The 22136-nt window shown below is 36.8% G+C and overlaps 1 protein-coding gene across 6 annotated transcripts in view; it reads right to left on the bottom strand.

Moving 5' to 3' along the window:
- Positions 1–8250: 8250 nt before the first annotated feature.
- The window catches only part of CNOT6L (CCR4-NOT transcription complex subunit 6 like), a 112311-nt gene continuing 98425 nt past the window's right edge, over positions 8251–22136 (bottom strand). For all 6 annotated transcript variants that reach the window (XM_081812952.1, XM_081812954.1, XM_081812950.1 and 3 more), the window contains 2 exons: positions 20516–20718; positions 8251–15651 (listed from right to left, as the gene is read on the bottom strand). In XM_081812952.1, coding sequence (XP_081669078.1) covers positions 15439–15651; positions 20516–20718 — 416 coding nt within the window. In that variant the 3' untranslated portion in view covers positions 8251–15438. The remainder of the gene's footprint in view (positions 15652–20515; positions 20719–22136) is intronic.

The raw sequence follows: 22136 nt of genomic DNA, 5'->3' as shown, positions 1-22136 counted from the left end.
TTTGTTTTTTGTTTTTGTTTTTGTTTTTTTAAAGATTTTATTTATTTGAGAGAGAGAATGAGATAGAGAGAGCATGAGAGGGGGGAGGGGCAGAGGGAGAAGCAGACTCCCCGCTGAGCAGGGAGCCCGATGCGGGACTCGATCCCAGGACTCCGGGATCATGACCTGAGCCAAAGGCAGTCGCTTAACCGACTGAGCCACCCAGGCGCCTGAGAAGTTCTTTATAGATCTTGGATACCAGCCCTTTATCTGTAGTGTCATCCGCAAATATCTTCTCCTATTCTGTGGGTTGCCTCTTTGTTTTGTTGACTGTTTCCTTTGCTGTGCAGAAGCTTTTTATCTTGATGAAGTCCCAAAAGCTCATTTTTGCTTTTGTTTCACTAGCTTTTGGAGATGTATCTTGGAAGAAGTTGCTGTGGGCGATGTCAAAGAGGTTACTGCCTATGTTCTCCTCTAGGATTTTGATGGATTCCTGTCTCACATTGAGGTCTTTCATCCACTTTGAGTTTATCTTAGTGTGTGGTGTTAGAGAATGGTCGAGTTTCATTCTTCTGTATATAGCTATCTAATTTTCCCAGCACCATTTATTGAAGAGACTTTTTTCCATTGGATATTCTTTCCTGCTTTGTCAAAACTTAATTGAACATAGAGTTGAGGGTCCATTTTTGGGCTCTCTATTCTGTTCCATTGACCTATCTCTGTTTTTGTGCCAGAACCATGCTGTCTTGGTGATCACTGCTTTGTAATGTAGCTTGAAATCGGGCAACGTGATGCCCCCAGCTTTTTCTTTTTCAACACTTCCTTGGTGATTCGGGGTCTTTTCTGATTCTATACAAATTTTAGGATTGTTTGTTCCAGCACTTCAAAAAATGTCATTGGAAATTTGATTGGGATTTGCCTCAGTATCTTGTCTGGCTTCTCAGTTCTTCCATGACCTGTGTAACCAATCCCTTGCACTGAATTTCTTCTGTTTGTAATACCCAAAGTGGTTTCTGCTTTTCTGAATGGCTCCTTACTGATATAGCTCTTGGTACCAGGAATGGTCACAGGAAACTGATACTCAACATGGAACTGGGATTGAGTTGTCATCTATTTGACCAGAATACAGTGAAGACCTCCTTACACTAGTAATTTGTGGCATGCAGTGGCATCATAATTACTTAAACTATAAACTGGTTTCTTGAGACATAGTACAGGGTAAAGATGAGGTTTTGTTCAAGTAACTGATGCACTTGACCAGCTTAATAATTTTGATTAACAAGAATTGTGATTAACAAGGAAGAGTGTACACAAAAATAAGCCTAAGACCTTGAACTTTTAAAACAAAATCTTAAGCTATGTAGCCCCTATGCCATAAGACAGCCATAAATCTTAAGCTATGTAGCCCCTATAGCCATGGCTGAGAAGCAGGCCCAAGTCTTAATAATACAGGCTGCAAAGTTGCAACATTAAATTTCTTATCAAGTATTTTATGTTAAGTTAAGGGCCCTGGATGGAAAGGAGTGTTTCGCTGAGACTTTGGGTAGTGACATTTGGGCAGACAGAGTGGAGGCTGCGAACTCTCAACTCCCAACTCCCTGGACCTTCCTAACTAGCAGAAGCAATTCTCCTCTCCTCAATTGGTCAATTTAACACCTCACCTGAGGCAACCAATCTTCACTTGCATAAAAACATTTACATGACTTCACTTGTGGCAGCTGTCTGAGAAAAGAATACTGATTCTCTGCAGAAGCCATTCTAACCACTCATCATTGTCTCTAGTCTCACAACAAGAGTTCTATCCCAACACAGCCCAGATGGAAAAGTGCAGGACCCACTCCAATAAGAGACGCAAACACACAAAAGGACCTGCAGAATTTTGTCTGTATTGAAAGAAATCTGGGGAACATGTATGAGAATATGTCTTAGTCTATTTGGGCTGCTATAACAAAATACTGCAGACTGGTAGCTTATAAACAACAAATTTATTTGTCACAGTTTTGGAGACTGGAAGTCCAAGATCAAGGCATCAACATGGTCACCTTCTGGTGAGAGCCCTCATTCTAATTTATAGCTGGCACCTTCTTACTGTGTCCCCACATTGAGGAAGGGGCATAGGATCTCTCTAGACCTTCTTTTATAAGGCACTAGTACCATTCACAAGGGATCCACCTTCATGGCTTAAATACCTCCCAAAGGCATCATTTCCTAATATCATCATCTTTAGGGGTTAGAATTTAAACATACAAATTTTGGAGTGACAAGGTCATTCAGACCATAGCAAAATATATTCTAAAAGCACTCAGAAGAATGAAATAAAGGTTGGATCACACTGAATTTATTGACAAGGCTATACTTGCCTGGGATTCAGGATTCAACGTGTTGGCTCAAGCACCAGGGCTGGGGGTGGAATTAGCCACCTTTTAGGTTAGTAAAATTAGGCCAAAAAGGTATAAAGTAGAGATGGCAGAACTTGCTTGGCACACTGAAGAACAGTGCTATCAGACAGAAATATAATGTGAGCCACATACATGCTTTCTAATTTTCTAGTACTCATATTTTAATCAAATATATATTTTTAAAATTATTATTTCAAGTGCTCAATAACCACATGAGGCTAGTGTCTACCACACTGGGTAGCAAAGCATAGGTAAAGGAGTCTGGAAAATCCTAGAGATGGGCATCTGGAGTGCATTCATAATGTACAAACTGCTTAGCCACTCCCAAACATACCCACACTGTGAAGGGTCCAGAAGACATTTCTCTCAGCACAGTGTTAAGAAATTCATTGGTGAAAGCATATTCATATAAAGGATAGTTGCATCCTGTTATATAGTAGCAACAGAATGTGGTTGTTCATGGATTAGAAGACTTAATGTTGTTAGAATATCCATACCCAAAGTGATCTACAGATTCAATGTAATCCTTATCAAAATCTCAATGGCATATTTTTTAAAGTAGAAAAGCCCATGTTAAAATTTACATGGAATCCCAAGGGATCCTAAATAGCCAAAACAATCATAAAAAAAAATAAAGCTGGTAGACTCACTCTTCCTGATTTCATAACTTACTACAAAGCTGCAGTAATCAAAACACTGTGGTACTAGCATGAAGATAGACATAGAGACCAATGGAATACAAAAGAGAGACAGCCCAGAACTAAAGTCTCATGTACATAGTCAAATGATTCTTTGCAAGGGTACTGAGATCATTCAATGGGAAAAGGACAGTCTTTTCAACAAACAGTGCTGGGAAAAATGGATATCCAATGCAGAAGAATGAAGTTAGACCTTAACTTAATACCAAACACAAAAATTAACTCAAATGGACCAAAGGCCTAAATGTAAGACCAAAACCTAGAAAACTTCTAAAAGAAAATATAGGGCAAAAGCTTCAAGACATTGGATTTGACAATGATTTCTTAGATATGACACCAAAGGCACAGGCAACAAAAACAAAAATAGACAAATTGGACTTTACCAAAATGAAAAACTTCTGTGAATCAGAGGACACTATCAACAGAATAAAAACACAAACCCCAGAATGGGAGAAAAATATTTGCAAATCACGTATCTGATAAGGAATTCATACCCAGGATATATAAAGAACTCCTAAAACTCAACAATAAAAAAAAAACCAAGCAACTCAATCTAAAATGCACAAAAGACTCAAAAATTTCTGCAAAGAAGATATACAAATGGCCAATAAACTCATGAGAAGATGCTCAACATCACTAATAACTAGGTAAACACAAATCAAAACTACAATGAGACATTGCCACCTCACACCCATTAGGATGGCTCCTGTCAAACAAAATGAAACAAAACAGAAATAACAAGTGTTGGTGAGGATGTGAAAATACTGGAACCCTTGTGTTTGCTGGTAAGAATGTAAAATGGCACTGCCACTGTGGAAAACAGTATGGTGGTTCCTCAAAAAATAAAAACAGAATTATTATAAGTTTCAGCAATTCCACTTCTGGGTACAGATTCCAAAGAATTGAAAGCAGGAGCTCAGAAATATTTGTATATACATGTTCAGAGCAGCATTATTCACAATAGCTAAAATGTAGGAGCAACTCGAGTGTCCATCAACAGAAAAAAGGATAAGCAAAAAGTAGCGTATATACAATGGAATATTATTCAGTCTTAAAAAGAAATTCTGACACATGCTACAACAGGGATGAAACTTGATGACATTATTCTACATGAAATAAAGCCAGTCACAAAAAGACAAATACTGTATTCTACTCATATGAAGTATTTAAAGTAGTCAACTAAATAGGAACAGAAAATAGAATGGAAGTGGCCAGAGGCTTGGGGAGGGGGTTGGGGGGAAGGGGGGTGAATAATGAATTGTTATGCAATGGGTATAGAGTTTCAGCCTGCAAGATGAAAGAGTTCTAGAGATCTGTTGCATAACAATGTGAATATACTTAACACTACCGAACACTTAAAAAATGGTTAAGACAGCAAATATTGTTTTTTACCACAAAAAAAAAAAAAAAAAGATAATGTAAATAAAGCGCAAGAAAAAAAGATTGGTTAAAGTGTGAGAACAGATGCTGAGTGGTAAAAACAAAAGTGTGTGCTAATGATTTGCTTGCTTGCTTGCACGTGCATTCCTCAATCTTTCCTCTATTCTGAATATACCAGGGGAATATTTTTCAGCCTTCTTTGCCAATCACTTCTGGTTAGGTTCAGCCAGTGAGAGACATGGTAGAAAACTCTAAGGAAGAAGAGAGAGAAAGCCAGCATCTTTCTCTTTTACTGCTACAGGTAGCATTTCCAACAGACTCTTGAGTCTTCTCTGTGATCCCAGCCCCTAAAAGATAGCTCCTCCCTTTGTGACACCTCCCACAGGCAGTGCCTGCCATGGTTCTAGCTCCTGATAAGTGAACCCACTCTCTTAGAGCTGGTAACCCCATCTTCTCCTGATTTCCAGTAGCTTAAATGCTATAGTGGCTATTGGAAGTTGCTAATCTCTGGTTTGCCTTACAATCCACTGTTTGACTTCATTTTTTCCTCCCCCTTTTAACTCATGCCCTATATTCTACTCACCTTAATTGAAATAGCTTATCTTCTGTTTTTTCAACTGAATCCTAACTAATACAACCTTTTATTATAGACACTTCCAAACCAAATCCATAGGAAGAGACCATAAATCCCCATAAATTGTACCATTTGACCCACACACCTTTTTTTCCTTAAGATTTATTTACCTTAAAGAGAAAAGAAGAGAGGGTGCACACAAGCTGGGGAGGAATAGAGGAAAAGAATCTTAAGTAGACTTCCCACTGAACACAGAGCCAGAGCCCATACACAGGGCTCAAACCCATGACCCTGAGATCATGACCCGAGCAAAAACCAAGAGTCGGGCACTCAACTGACTGAGCCACCCAGGCGCCCCAGATCTACAGACCTTTTAAAATAAGGTCTACAATTTGTTTCTGTTTTGCACAGCTTTAAGTGTTTGATATACATTTATGAAATATACACACATATATACACACATACATACTAGGAACTTATCATATATGTCAAGTACTATAGTCTTCTTTAGTAAGATTCTTAGAATCCGGGAGAACTAGTATAATTACCCACCCTGTGGATATTCCAGGAAAGAGATTTTGAGATGGAGATTGGCATTCAGGAAGTTTTCTAGAGAGTGCCAAGATCAAACCTGTGAAGGAAGCAATGCAGTCACAACAAAGACCTCAGCAAATGCCATGAGGGCTCTGGAGCTGGCCATGTCCATTCAGAATTGTCACAGGTCTATGTGAGGGGCTAAACTTATTAACCCCACATTCACCAGCATTGGCCACAGGTAGGTATCTCCTCCCAGAATGGGGCATGGTGTTGGGCAAGGCAGCTGTCCTTCCTCAGTCTAGGGTACTTATCAGGAACATTCTCAGTGGACAGCCCACTCCCAGATGAAAGAGTAAGTTTTTCAGTCCTGAAGAGGGTAACCATAGTAGTATACCACACCACTACCTTGAGCCAGTCACTTGTTTTGTATAATACATTTTGAAAGTATCTCCATCCTCTGCCCCACCCCCAAAACTTACAAGGGAAAGATTAGTAAGATGAGCTACTTTTGTGTTGCAGCTGTTCTGGGGCTACAGTTGATACTCATCATCTCCCTCCTCCACTATCCACCCACCCTAAGCTTCCTGTCATTCTCAACTAGCATCTCCACTGCTCTTGATGGCTGATCTAGTGGGGTAACCTTGGGAAGCGTACTCAAATAGAGATTAATGTACAATGAGTGGGAAACTCTGAAGATGGGACAGCGTTTCAGAGGTGCTGAGGTGGACTTAGACTGAACCTTAATAACCACTATCTCCCAGGCATTGGATGCCCCCAGGAAGGGGTCATTTGGGGCTCACAATGCTGGTGTACAAAGATTCATCATATTGGCATGAGAAAGTAGGGTTGCTGTTACACAATGGGAGGCAAGAATAAGCATATCTGGAACCCAAGGGATTCATGGGGCAGCTCTTGGTTCTTTCATGTCCAGGGATGGCTGGGCAAACTCAACCAACCATGCCCAACAAGGACAAAACATCTTGTTGGGGTGAAGGTCTTGGTTGCCAAACCTTAGGAAAGCAATCTAGATCCACTAGTGTGCTGGTGCAAAGCTGAGTAAAATCTGGAATGCATGACAGAGAAGGTGACATATATTAATCATAGCCTCAAAATCAGCTGCGGCAATGCTGTACCTTGTTCTCCTACTCCTCTGTATTTTGTTGAGATTACAGCACATCATTATGTCAGACTCCTCGGATGTCTCACATCCTCTCAGCTCACTTCCTTACTGCCATCATAGCTTGGCAACCAGTTGCACACAAGTGTAACTTAACAGCACTTTGCCTTTTGCTTTCTGTACCACCCACTGCATTTCCCCACTATTATTAAATGGGATTCCTGCAGGAATCTACTTAGTGAATTTAATAGATGCACAGACAGGAAAAAGAATTAACACCCTTTTCTCATGGGAGCCCATAAATTCCTCTCCCATCCCTCATGAAGACAATTTTGAGGTGCATTCTACTCAGCTCCTCAAAGGGTCAGTGGCAAGTTTATGTCCCAGCTGCCCACAGAGGTGATAGACTTAATATTGCACCCTTGACTTGGCTTTCCCTCTTTCTCTATTGTTGTTACATGCCTACTCTTTTTTTGGGATCATTTCTCCAAATAAATTACCTGCATGCAAGCTCATCTTGGTGTCTGCTTTTTTCTATCATTTCACGAGATTCAGTTTCTTACACCCATTTTACCAGCTAGGGTATTTTATCAAGGCCACATGATGGAATAAAAGGACACTTGGTTAGTGTCTATTTTAGGAGTATCTTCTTAATAAGCCTTCCATTACCTTCCCTAAGCACTTATTAAACTGGACAGCTGTTTTGTTTTATGCTCTTCAAGAATAATCTGGTCTCAACCACACCGTATCTTAAAATCATTTTTCAGCTGAATATCCCTAAACAGAGTTTCAAAATTGCTATTTCAGTGTGCCTTTCCCTCCCCCTTCCAAGATTCTAAAAATTTAAGATACCTTTACTATGACTAAAACCCTTCAATATTTTGTGTGTCATAGATAGAAGAGTGTTTGGAAAGTGAATTCTTGGAGGATGGGGAACCTGTCCAACTTTACATCCCCAAAGCATCTTGTTCAGAGTAGATACTTGAAATGTTTGTTGAATGAGTTTACTCTAGGTCTTGGGAGGTCCACTTACTAAGACCGGTTTATGCTGTAACTCAGCAGATCTGATGGTTGTCAGTCAGGATGGGCTAGATCATGTGCAATAACAAAACTTTACTTTATGAAGACATTGAGATTTGGCTGTTGTTTCTCACTCACACTTCATTTTCTGTGTAGGTCAGCAGGGAAACTGTTCATCAAAGTCAAAGATCTAGGATGGGAAGCTGAATCTCAATATATGCTCCCATTATCACCAAGGCAAGAAAAGGGAATATGGCAAACTGCACACTGGCCTTAAAGCCTTGCCCCAAAGTGACACACGTCCGTCCGCTCAGATTTCTTCAGCCAAAGCAAGCCGTAACTATGGCTAACTTCCAAATCTATTCTAAACAAAGTACTATTTAAGCAGTAATATAGTTTTCAGCGGGGGGGGAGGGGAATCCAGCATGAATTTCTAACTTTTTGCCTAAATTACCTTGGCTTCTTACTTCACTTTCCAAGAGATGTACTGACCTAAAAGCAGACACACACTGCACAGATAAAGAGTAAAAAACCAAGACAAAGGTATGCAGTTGCAAAATGGCCATTTATTGCCTACAGGGGAAGGAAAGGGAGGGAGAGAAGAGGAAGTACACAGGTGCAAGGAAACAAGCATATATTTAGCCCTATACATCATGTGTGAGCAGTACCCAATCTCCAAAATGGAAAAAAGTATTTTGTCATCTGACATAGTAGTTAAGGTTCTTAAGCACCTCCCTTCTGAGCTGCCACAAGATTTAAAAGGCAGGACTGCTTTGTTTAGTCAATGTTCACATTAATGAAAAAATACTACCACCCAACTGTGTCCTTTTGTACGCACATCTTGTACAGTGTCTATTGTGAAAAACATCTCAGCTGAGCAGTTTGGTCAAGTTTCAGACCTCATCAACTGTTTAACTGTAATAAATAGAAAAATAAAGCAGCTGGTGATTTTGTCAGAGAGAATGTGTTCAGTTAAGAGCAGAACCACCTTCTCCAAGGATGACAGAGAGTTAAATGATTAAAACACCACAGAACCAGTCCATTAAACATTAAACACTAGTAAGCTACAATTACATGGCACTTCATTACGTCTTCTAATTAAAAAGAAAATGAATGAAAAAAGAAACAAGAAAAAAGAAAGAAAAAGAAAAGAAAATCTTAGATTTTAAACTGATCACTGGAACACAGTAACAAATTGATTTAGTGCTTGGCTTTTTCTTAGGACAAACACAAAGTAAATATACAACCCAAAACAGGAGAATTTGTTCTGGAATAGTATCAATAGAAACTCCCAAGTATTCAGGGGGAATATTACCAAAGTATCTTGCTCAGTTTTAAACTGAAGTGCTTTGCTTTCCAACCATTAAATTAGTTACAAAAACACTTTATAGGCCACAGAATAACTCAAATTTATGCAAAACAATGAATTATTAATTTAATGCCAAATAATGAAAATAAATGAACCCTTCCCTATTCAAATGGTAAATTGAGTTGAAGAGTAGATCATGTCATGGACATTCAGTTGGCACTTGTTTTATGGTTGAAAGAAATCACAATAGAACCATAGTGAATATGACCAACACCCTGGCCTTTTCGAAAGAGAAGGTACAGACACACTCTTTCTCTTAATAAAAAAACAAAAAACTCCCTCCATACCACCCCATCCAGAGGTAAAAAAAAAAAAAAAAAAGCCAAAGTTTGAAATGTTCATCCACCTCAAAATATTCCAAGTACTCCAATGAACGCTATTTCTCAACTTCTCCTAGATGAAAGAAAAGCTTGCATTTGGACAACTGTACGAATGCCCATAGTGCACTTCTCAGTGCTGCTGGTGTTTAAGAAATTTGCCACTCACAACACTGAACAATTCCAGATCCAGTGTGCAGTAATACAGCCATCCAAACTCCTCCCCCCCCAAAAAAAAAGTTGGCAGAGCACCGCTCAGGAATTTCACAGGTAAGGGAATATATTTTTAGTAAGTTAAGCACAGAGAAAGAACAGTACAGCTTCTGAATACATACAGACCCAGACTACTGCATCACTTATTGTATCAAGACTGAAACAAGCAGCAAGAAACTAAGCCTGTTAAGAAGCAAAGCCATTGTTTGACACATCAATGCTGAGCCAATTGTGTGAGTTAAGACAAACAAATGTGGTACATATAACCATTGATAGCGTCAAAGAAAATACACTTATATGTCACGTAACTAGAAATTAACACAAAACTGAAACGAGAAAGAAAGGACCACTTCTGAGAGGGTTATCATGATTCTTATGCTTTTAGATTTAAAAGTGACAGATATATAGTAGGAGAATTATCTAAATCTGTGGAGATTGTTGTAACAAAAAGTACTACTAATAGGTGCCAAACTATGCCTTCTCAAAGTCTTTGAAAGCTGCATGTACCAAGCTACTATGCCAAAAAGAGTCATATCACTTGGCATTTACATACCCTTTTCAAAATGTGATTTATTATGGTTTCTGATAACACAATTTCTAATTTCGGGAAAATGCTACTGAGTTTATACTAAGTGCCACAAAAAATGAACATTTAATAGGCAGAAATGTCCTTATTTCATATGCTTTGAAAGTAAAATCTATTTTACTTAAAAACATTCCATTACTTCAATGTCATAATGTATGTTGAATAAAGCCCCAACATGCTTGTTTTCCTTTGGTTCCAAGAATAACCCAAACAAACTTATGCCAAAAGAAATTACTAAGTAGGTTAACAAAGCTTGTTTTTCCTAGTATCTCCCTACTTCTTGCCATAGGACTTGAGTAATTCAACAGAGAAACTTACATAAAGAAGGTATTTGGTTAAAATAAGAAAACATGCATGCTCTCTCTTACCACCTTCCTGAAAAGAACTATTTTTTGTTTTCTTTTTGTGGATCTTATTCAAAACACCCTAAAGTATATGTATAAGAGCTTTCTTTTTTCTTCTCACCCTTAAGCTTTAGGATGACACTTATACAACACAGATTTCCAAATCATTCTGTAAAATGAAAGATGCTCTTGGCATCCTGTTCTTAAACAGATTACAACTTTGGTAAATAAGCCAGGTTAAAGATGTACTAATTTATTTAAGTTTCAATTTGAATTTGGTGATCATGATGCCTTAAAAAAATTAAAATCACTCAAAGCAACCATAAGTATAGAAATTCTCATCTGTCTACAAATTGAAAACTTTAGCTGAAGTTCTTTTGGCTTAGAAAAATATTCTACTTTTCCCAGCTAATTTGTCTACCTGTAATTCTCAGAGTTCTACAAACATGATGTAATTCAGAAGGAAAAGGTTAAACAAATCTACACATTAGAAAGTTGATTTTTTTTTTAAAGGGGAGGGCAGGTCGGAGAGTACCTTATAAACGTGAGAATTCACATTTCTGTCAAAATATAAGTATATATGAGTGCTACTTTGAAAACGTGCCATGAAGTCATTGCTTGCTATATAACCATTATTCTATGGCCTGCCAAATGTATCAGAAACTGATTATGTTTTCTGTGACCAAAGCTACTGCTCAGTCAGTGCATTTTACAAAGCTATTAAAATCTCTCAGACTATAAGACTTAAAAACAAATAAGTACTGTAAGTACTGGGACACAATCAATTTGCTAGAAAACCTAGCTCTGTATTAGGAATGAAAACCATATGCCTCTCGTTCCATCAAAGAACATTATTTAACCTATTTTGTCTTGTGCTTTCTCTACTTCTTGCTATTTCATTTGGAAGTATAGATGGCATTTGTGATTTTTAGAAACTCTTGGAAATGCAAATACAAACTTAATTTTTCACCCACTTAACAACAGATACTTAGGAGATACAATTTTAAAATGGAACACAGTTATGTTTGCTCATGTCCCAGTTTTAATGTGCCACATCCTCAATTCTAATACAACCCACCACAGAATCAAGTGATACGAGCCTTAGGTATCTTTCAGCTTTTTCCCTTCTCTGTGATTCAATACATAACTGTAACACACCAAATAATATAGGGACAAATAAGAAATGAAGCTTTATATTTCTGCAAACTACAACACTAAAACACAGTGGCTTCTTTAATACATTCACACAGGATGCTTATTAGTAAAATTAAATATCTGCCTATGAATATCAGAAAAGTAATTTGAAAAGAAAGAGCTTGGAACAAGGCAAATGGGGGGGGGAAGGGAAGCTGGTCTCAAAACCCATTGTGCCATTACCTGACTTTTACATGTGATATTCAAACGAACGTTCACACGCCTTACATCAAAGAAATGAAACAAAAATATTCAGCTACGTTGTACAAAATTTTTTTTACATAAAACATCATAAATCTTGAACAGATTTACTATTATCTGAATTCTAAAAAGTTGCCTATAGAATGGTGCTGGGATTCTGTTCTCTGCTTGCTTTTAGGCAGTGCTGTTGCTTAAAAGTTGACACCAGGCACAATATTTTAAAACAAAGTCAACAAGCAAGGAGCAGTAAGTGGATTTGAGCCTTTCCCAGATGTCAGTCCTGAGGATGCTGCAATATTCCCCATCAAAATGTGTAAAGCTATGAGGCGGATACTGATGCCTGAGAGAGTGGGTGACTTGACATGCACTTGTATGACTGCTGTAATAGCAAACAGTGCAGTTTTCCCTTCCTCAAACAACACTGTTTTAATAAATTTAAAGAACACTCCAGTTCTTAGACAAGTACCAGAAATCATATTTAACAGTTAAAAAAAAAAAAAAAACACATTATCACAACCTAAAAATGCCCAAATTTTCTCTTAACTTCAGATAAAATATGCAGCAGCCCCATGGCATAAAGCTTATTAAACTTATTCTGAGAACTAGAAAGTATATAAGCATAAATATTTACTTTCATTGACTATATACCATATGTCATTCACCTCTTCCTTTTGGCTTCTCACTGCCAAAGTTCCAAATGGCATGCGTTTTAACAAGACAATACTGAGGAGAGCAGCATTTCTGATCATCTGAATTGGCAGCTCAAAACAGATACCACTCCTTTTACAAAGGGAACAAAGGGTGAAAGGTGTGTGAAATTTGGGCAGTGGGCTAAAAGGAAACCGTGCACATGAAATTTGGGTTACCATGCCCCAAGTGTGTGTGCCACCCAAAACATAACACAATTACCTACTTCAACAGAGCTACTACCAACATTTACTAAAACCACATTAAAAATACACAGGATAATGAATGGTTTGAAAGAGTGCATTTGGAAGCAGAGAGAACCCAATTACACACCTTCCTGCAACAGAGTGCCTCGATCATACACAAAATAAACTTAAGCTGTTTACAATGTTTCCCAATTTTTTTTTATTTTTTCCCTCTACATTTAACTATTAAAAAAGTTTTTTATTAATAAATGGGCTCCTCTGTGGTTCATATACAATCATAAGTGAACTTTAAATTCCATTTTATACAAACATCTCAAAAAATATTGGGAGTGAAGTATGGTAGGAAATATTGCTCACATTGCTAATTAACATGCGTATATGAAAGGAGGAAAATGTTTTGTTAGTGCATATACCTCCAGAGCAGAAAACCCACCCAAAACAAAAGATTTCAAATAAAACATACAGTAGCTGATTACAAAAAAAGGTAATGTCCACAAAATTAAGTTTTTCATGCTATTCTACTTTCCAGTACTATGGTTCAGGTAATCAATTTGCATGGCTAGATGTTGAATGTTTGAGGTATATAAGAAGGGATACCTGCACACTGAGGAAAATCTGTCACCTTAAAGGTTGTTTATTTGTTTTTCTGGTACTTTACCATTTTTAAAAGAATATTTTATTTACATCAAACTTCACTCAACTACAATGACATTCCAATTATAATAGATGACAAACAACGCCTCTATCACTAGGCACTTTTAAAAGAGAGTTTAACTGGCTTTACAGAACCCTTCTGATGCAATCCCATTATGACATTACATCATCCCACCACCCTCGTCCCACTAAAATTATCCTTCTGGGGAAATATTATCTTATATAGCCTGATTAATTTACTATGGAAGAAATTAGTATAAAATGACCAAAGGAAATGCATCATTTAAGACTAATAAAACAGCCTAAGATGTTAGGTTTGAAAGAGGAGGCAAATTGTATATATTTAAAACTAATTAAATAATTTAAATTTGACCTGTACTTTATATATTAGTGAGACACAAATATAGGCTATTTTCTTTTAAAATTTCATTCACATAATGGAAAATTTCTTGTTTATTAAAAATATCACATTTTGAGACTAGAAACAGTAAAGTGCATGAAAAGTTTAAAATATAAATTTCAGAAAACTCTTATAGCAGCAAAAAAGCAGAATAAAGAAAAACTTAAAAACACAGACACAACCTTTTCCTGTTAACTGTGCCATAATTAACATCAAGTAGCCAACCAATTTTTCCCCCAGAAAACGGTATTACGTTAACTGCCTCGAGTCACACATTTTCAACTGGCCCCTCCTGGGCAAAAAAAGGATTCCAACATTTCTAAAGAGCATCAACAGTTGGGAATAAACCAGTAGCTTCTTAATTCAACCCTGACAGACAATGGAAACAAAGATTAAAAGCATATAATGGCCATTTGGCAACTAGAGTCAGGAAAAATGATCCTAGGTTTTCAGCTACTCCCTGTTCTCTCCCCCCGCAAATCCTTTCCATCGTTACCTCAAAAAGCCAAAACCAATAGCCACTTGTCCTATTTCGGGAAACAAATGAGATATTTGTATCGCTTTTCCCTTTTAAAACTTTGATCAGGGCCTTTTCATTCAGTAGTTGTTTGTTTTTAAAACATTTGACTATAACAGCAAAAATTATTTTACAGATCATATAATACCTGTTTCTCTAGCACAACCAGGCAGAAAAAGGTGGATGAGAATAATGAAAAATACTGGACACTAATTTTGTGGGCATCCTAAATATAACAAATTCTATTTTCAAGATCTGTGGCAGTAGAAATTACCCACTGTTTCCCAATAAATAAACTGGAGAGAAAGGCTTAAAATTAATACTTCTAATGAGGTTATAACTAATAGAGGAACTAAATACAGAGTGATTCCTAAAAAAAAAAAAAAACAATAACTAGCACTTGCCCAACAAACTGTCATGTGCTGTTGAATGTTTGATTTCAAAAGCATATTGTGCAACCATCTTTAATTTCTCTATTTTTCATATTATGGTTAAAGGCTATATCATAGTTTATGTACAGATCTAGCAAATTTAAGTGCTTTGTTAATGTGCAAAAGACTTGGGGAGCCAAAAATCAGTTTGTTATAACGGAAAACAGAAATCCAAGAAATTTTTCCTGTAAGGCATGCCACCATTCAGTTTAAAATGTCGTCTTTATAGTTTTTAAAAATTGTCTTTTACAAAAATGGTTGGCTCATTTGAAACCATTCAAAATAAAATATTTGTTTTGGAAAAACACACTCTTGTTGGGCCTTGAATTGGTGATTTATTATTTATGAATGTTGACTCCTAATATAATATGAAGAAGGTCCAATTTAAAAACATGTTAAATTAAAAATTTGGAAAGAGTAATACTTTGGTTCCAGCCCTAGTGCCAAATGATACCAATATGCACAAAAATGTACAAAATCTTAGAGCAAACACATAATGAAAGGAACCTGAAGAAGCAGCTTAAGGATGGCCATACTTCACTCCTACATACTTTGATTTACAACTGTACAGGTCCATAGCAACAGATCCCCCCGTCTTTGCGGGGCAGTACTCCACTACCTCCGATTAGGCAAGTGAACACCATTGACAAGAGGCAGAAGTGGAGGGTGGAGTTCAAGTTGTGTTAACAGTGAGAAGTGGTCTGAAGGGATGTGAGGGTGTGGACACCCAGTGATGTTGTTCTCAACCAGCCATTGAGGATCTAAAGGCCCCAGGACACCAAGCACGTTCATATGAGTCTTGGAATAGAAAATGTAGTCAATCACGCCCTGGAAAGAGATTGGGGGTTGGGGAAAAAGAAAAATATATGCTTAGAAAGAAAGAAAAACTCAAGATATATAAAGAACAACCAATTATTTGTAAAAGCTAAATACCTGAGTAACCTGTAATTTTGGTACCTGTTGTCTTGACAACAGGTCAAACAGGACTCAAGTCTTCAGTGGGTATTACATGAAATGAAGATGGCTCAATAGGGAAATACAGGACCCTACTGGAGTCATAAAGCCCTGCATTTGTGCCTAAGTGGTAAGCAAACTGAGAAGCTAAACACACCAAATTATGTCTAGGCATCTTTTAAAAATGGCTTGCCTAGGTTAGTGAAATCTAATACATCAGTATAAACATTTTGGGAACTACACTATATCAGTTACAACAAGCTGTTTTTATATAAATGCATAACGAAAAGGTATGACTCAAATTAACTTTTTAATGTTAACTGGCATTATTTTCAATTATTTGCACATCAAGATAACCAAACACATCTGAATGAAGCCATGGTAAAGCATGTTTTCAGATTTGCCAATTCTAGTTCAGCTTTCGCACATACGCTACATACATACAAAATACTACATACAGTTAATTTTTCTAATGTGTTCTTTTTCACAATGTGTTCTCATTTTCACAAATTCTGGATTGCTTAGCAAAAGACACACACACACACACACACACACACACACACACACACCCAACTCGTGATTTCAGCTCAGATCTTAACCTCAGGGTCTTGATCTCGGGGTCATGAGTTCAAGTCCTGCCTTAGGTGCAGCACTGGGCATGGAGCCTACTTAAAAAGGGGAGGAGGGGAGAAAGTCACATTTCTTCCTATCCATGTCAAGAGAGCCTGAGCCCAAGTGTGGAGAAACATTTCCAGATCTGGAAGTATCTATTTAGAAATGCTACACATAATGAGTTCCAGTAATATTTTAAATGTTATCAAAATGAAATGGGCTACTTAAAAAAAAATTTTTAATGAAAAAAATTTATATTATGAAATTTGGAAATGATTACCTCAAGTTTGTTGGTTTTGACATGACCAAGACCAAAATAACGAGATTTTTTTCAAATTTTATTTTATTATGTTAATCAGGAAGAAGGCCTCATTCAACATTTAGAAACCTTAACCTTGCCACAAATTAGGGTACCTACTTGAATCCAAGAAAGGACTTTCTGCCATTAATATTCCAAGTCCAAATAGTTAAAAAATGATATTAGTACAAGGTATTATCCTTTCATTTTGGCTAATGCCCAGTTTTACAGTGACATTTTAGGAAAAGGGTTAACAAGGGTCAGGGTGGATTTATCTGCCTTTATGAGACCACCCTTTGCTTCAACTATAAAGTAAACAAAACACAAGTGAAATACTCTGTTACTTAGGTTGAATAAACCTCCTGTATCACTTTATTAGAGTGCCATTATGTACACGAGCTGCTAGACTTACAGAATCCTTTGCAAACACAGGCCCCAAAAAGACATTAAACATTCTAGAAAGATGTATTTAATTGGAGGCATCACTTGTTAACTATTTTCTTAGTGTGAAACATCCAGAGTAAAAGCTCTTATCAAAACCCTTACCAAGGACATATCTATGAACTCACCCAAATATCTGTACATATGTATTTACATTTATATACTGTCATATCCACAAAGTAGGTTATTAGACTAATGATTCCTAACCTTGTTTTGATTCAAACTTTTTAAACAGCTGTAATGTGGGAAAACAGTCTTTATATTAGGAAATTCTGTAATAAGTCTATAGAACTGTATTTGAAAAAAAAGTAAAAATAATGAAAATAGTTTATGAGCTGGCATTATGCTAAGTTTTGTCTTATAAAAGAATGTTAAGAAAATTATATACTATAAATTTCATAATGTCAAAGAGAAAGATTTACTTCTTGACAAAACAGGAAAAGAGTCCTTCCTCTCTTCACTAACTGGCTCAGGCACACCCTTAGACTTGGGGGGGGGGGGGCAGCTGCAGCGAAAATTCTGAATTAACCTGTTAATTCAAGGTATCCTGGTGTTACGGTCTGAAGGTTTCTGTCCCCCCAAAGTTCACATGCTGAAATCCTAACTCCTAACATGATGGAAGTAGGAGGTGGGGCTTTGGGGAGGTAATGAGGTCATCAAGGTAGCATTCTCAAGAATGGGATTAGTGCTCTATAAAGAGACCCCCGAGAGCTCTCTCAGACTCTTTGCCATGTGACTGTCTGTAACCTGGAAGAGGGCCCTCATCTGAACCCAACCATGCTGGTACCCTCACATTACACTTCCAGCCTATAGAACTGTGAGCAATGAATTTCTGTTATTTATAAGCCACACAGTCTACAGCCCATATTCTGTTAGCTATCCTGAAGACACCTGGTCTACAAGTAATTCTCCTTACTGCTTACCCACCCTTTGGTATCTTCCAAATCAGTTCTAGATTAAGGGAATCTGGATTCTAAATATCACTCTTCTACATTTCTAAATTATTCAAGGACCAAGAAAGTAAACAAATGCTAAGCCAAGTGAATAAAATTTAACAACATTCTGCTGATGCAATGGCAGAACATTGTATTTAGATCTGTATGTAATGCTAATTACATGACATTTTTTTTTTTTAAGATTTTATTTATTTATTTGAGAGAGAGAGAATGAGAGAGAACACATGAGGGGGGGAGGGTCAGAAGGAGAAGCAGACTCCCTGCCGAGCAGGGAGCCCGATGCGGGACTCGATCCAGGGACTCCAGGATCATGACCTGAGCCGAAGGCAGTCGCTTAACCAACTGAGCCACCCAGGCGCCCTACATGACATTTTTATATTTGATATTACCTATCCTTTTTTTACTGACTTCAGTAATGGGATGGCATAAAATGCTTTACATAAAACTGAAAACAGTCACTGTTATTTGGACTAAAAGCTTCATTCTCTGTTGTTACGTATGCCCACAGTTTATTCTCTGGTCATCCTGTCTTTCCATCCCCTCCCCTCCTCCTCCCCCCCCACACCTATTGGGCCAGCCAGTATATTTATCTTCCCATACACGCCTGTCTCTCATGGATTTACAGCTCTGTCCTTCTGTCTCATCCTATCCTACATACTCAAACAAAACACTCTCTGAGTCATGCCCTTCTGGTTCTTTACCTGTACTTCTTTGGACAATGTAAATGGTTCAGTAAGATTTTTGATTCAATATCAACAAAGGATTTTAAAAACAGTTCAGATGGTTAAAAAAGATGGCTCAGATTAATATCCCCAATTTCATTTCTCCAATTTCCTTTGATGGACAAGGAAAAATAACATTTATCAAAGCCTAGATGAGGTAGAAATGATTTGGTCTTTTTAACCACACCCATACCAAAACAACAATAACTTATTTTAGGGAACTTTAATTTAGATTTTCTGGGTTGTGCTGGCATATGTATTGCATACCACTACAGTCACAAGGATAGGAATTAACCTACAGTAAACTGTGCATCATGAAGTCTAAAGGTTTTCCTCTAAGGCTGCAAGAGAGCAGTGCTGTGCTACAGTCGGCTGGTACCTGCTTTCTTAAGTGCCTCATCTCCACTCTGAATTCAATGGTACTATGTTGGGAGCTTGAAATCTACCACAGTGGGAATACTTACACACAGAAATCAGCAAACACTGCAAGTTAGTGTTTCTTTTTTTCAGGAAGCTGGTTATTAAATATCTACCAGCACGTTACTGAGTTTGAGTGATTTGAATAAAACTAGGGATAGTATATCTACTCTAACAGCAAAAATAGGGGTAGGGATAGCAGAGATAGGGATAGCAGACAGTCACTAGGGATAGTATTACCTACTCTAACAGCAAAAATACTAAAATTAGATTCAATTTACGCAATTTTTTCCTCCACTTCATGATCACGAAAGTCGACTAATAACATCACACAAATTTCCCTTCTTCCTCCTATTTGTTCCTTAGAAAGGGGCTAACAAGCACTGAAAATATAAAAGGGTTACTGGAGATGTGAAGAGCCCGTTTCGAAAACTTCCTTTGGTATTTTTATTATATTCCCTCTAGGCTTCTTACATCATACCACTTTCTAACATCTGCATTTTTTCAAGATAGTGTAGACTTTAGTATAGATGCCTGAAATGCCAGAAAGTCAGAGGTACAATGGAGGAGCTAACTGATCAGATAATTGGCAAAGGGAAAGTAATCCTACCTACAGAAAACCACTACATTCAATCTTTCTAAAGAACAATTTGTCTTGCTCAGTGGGTCCTCTAAATTTTTTTATTTTGAAAAAAATATCTTTTTTCTTTTATTAAGCTGGAATGTTCCACTACTTGGGAATATATTAATTTGACTACATGGATATATATTTTTATTTATATATATATATAAAATAGACCCTAAGTACAACCATCTCCCAAAGAAACTTAGAAAATTTAAAGATAAATAAGACATCAATAGTACAAAAAAATTCTGAGACAATATTATGTAAATTCATTCAAGGTGAACTTACCCATATACCCATATCAGGTTACTTATTATTTAGATCCTTACTGAAAGTTAGGGATGATATGGACAAGTGCAGATTAACTATATTAATAAATATAAAGTGTTTTCAACAGTGCCTGGCACACAGTAAGCATTTTGGAAGTTTTTGCTATTTATCAGTATTACTTGAAATGTGAAAATATTAGGGTTTTAAAAAATTCTCAAATCAGTAATAACAAAAAGCAAAGCTAACAAATCTGACATTTAGAAGCATACTTAGTCAAGACATTTTGAGAATCTAAAAATGCTTGAAGATTACATAAATAAGCATTATAAATATATCTTTCTTGTCCTATGTTTATATTTGAAATAATTTCTGTATCAGCCCAGAGGCTGTCACTCACTTTGAAATCAAAGGTGTAATTGGTGTAAGGCATCAAGTTATTTTCATAGGCGCTCTTCAGTTGGAAGCCATGTGTGATTCTCCCTTCTGAGCTTCCATTCTTCCCATTGCAGCTGAAGTTCATAAGACACTCATTGTACCTTAGTTCCTTGAAGTCTTTATGGTTGTCAGCTACTCCTCCATTGCTCAAATATTCCACGACACCTAGTAGAATAAAGAAGGAAGAAACAGTACCATTTAGCATTTAAACCTTATATTAAGACTTTATGACCAAAATTTCATTGTCAGGTGGTTATACCAGGTTTGGAATGGTTTAATTAGGTTGAGCCATATGCAATTGTCTTTTTGTGGTTGTCACTGTTTTAAAAAAAAAAAAAAAAATCAAACACCAACAATTTCATATGGTTAAATCAAACTGAAGGATATTTGCCTATTTAGGAACAAAGTACCAGGATCATCCAGAAATACCTTCAGTTTTCTTAATGATACTTCAAGCTAAAGATGATTCCCTGAGCCCAAGGTGGCATTCACCAAGAAGGTCTTAACCCTGAAAGCTTTTAGAATATTATCCTAAACCACTATGTCTCATTAATATTTCACTATTCTATGCAGTCAATTAACAACTTTGGGAATATGTAAAATATAGCATACATAATAAAAAGTCATTTACAACAGAAATAGATTTTGCATCTTCAACACTTTGATGTCTAGGTTAGGTAGAATATATTCTTTATTTTGAACTACAGTGAGGTTCTTTCAGTCTCATACTATAAGGGACATTACATGCTACTTGGTCAAAAATATTAGATATGTATAAAAAGCTAAAAAGAGTAGAAGCATTCAAAAAATACATTGCTTCCATTTAACAAGCAAACATGAAAAATATATCACAACCCTTCTGATGATGATCAGTGAACACTGTTCGCCATCTCTATCTGTGATCAGGAATGACAGCAACATATCATGAGTTAAGTGATGAGCACAGTTATCAGTACTGTGAACAGGCGAAAAGCAACTACCACTTATCTAGCATTTACTACATGCTAGGCACTGTCTCAAGTGCTTTATACACTTAACCTCACAAACAACTTTATGTGGTGGATGAAATTATTATCCCCTTATTTAAAATTAGGAACTTGGAGATTGCGCTTGTAAGTGGTAGAACCAGGATCCAACCCTGACAGTCTGGTTCCATAACCACCTCACCAGGCTGTGCTGTGCTGTCAAATGACAGCTCACCAGCTTAAAAAAAATCAAATGAAATGGGAGAAACTTGTACTTGAGAGCATTTCAACTCAAAAAAAAGGACTAAGAAAGGAAGACATGGGTAAGGTGCCAACTGGGCTGGGGGCTGAAGACCAAGTATTTGTAAAAGGATGATTTCAGCATTTATTTATTAAGGAGAATAAGTAAAGATATTTTCTAGATTTGTGACTTACAAGTTTCCAACTGCAAGTATTTGGGTTATTTCACACTTATTGTTGAGAGATTATTTTAAACAATTTAAAATAGCTTATTGAAAATATAAAAAATTTAGAATATGCTTCAGTAATAGCAAAACAGTAATACTTAAATGTTTTTACATTTGAACTTTAACATCTAAAATGTAGAATTAATTTTTA

The sequence above is a fragment of the Leptonychotes weddellii genome, chromosome 2, assembly GCF_054177405.1.
Source record: "Leptonychotes weddellii isolate Sample4059 chromosome 2, ASM5417740v2, whole genome shotgun sequence".
Taxonomy (NCBI): Eukaryota; Metazoa; Chordata; class Mammalia; order Carnivora; family Phocidae; genus Leptonychotes; species Leptonychotes weddellii.
This window is presented reverse-complemented; position numbering and strand designations above follow the sequence as displayed.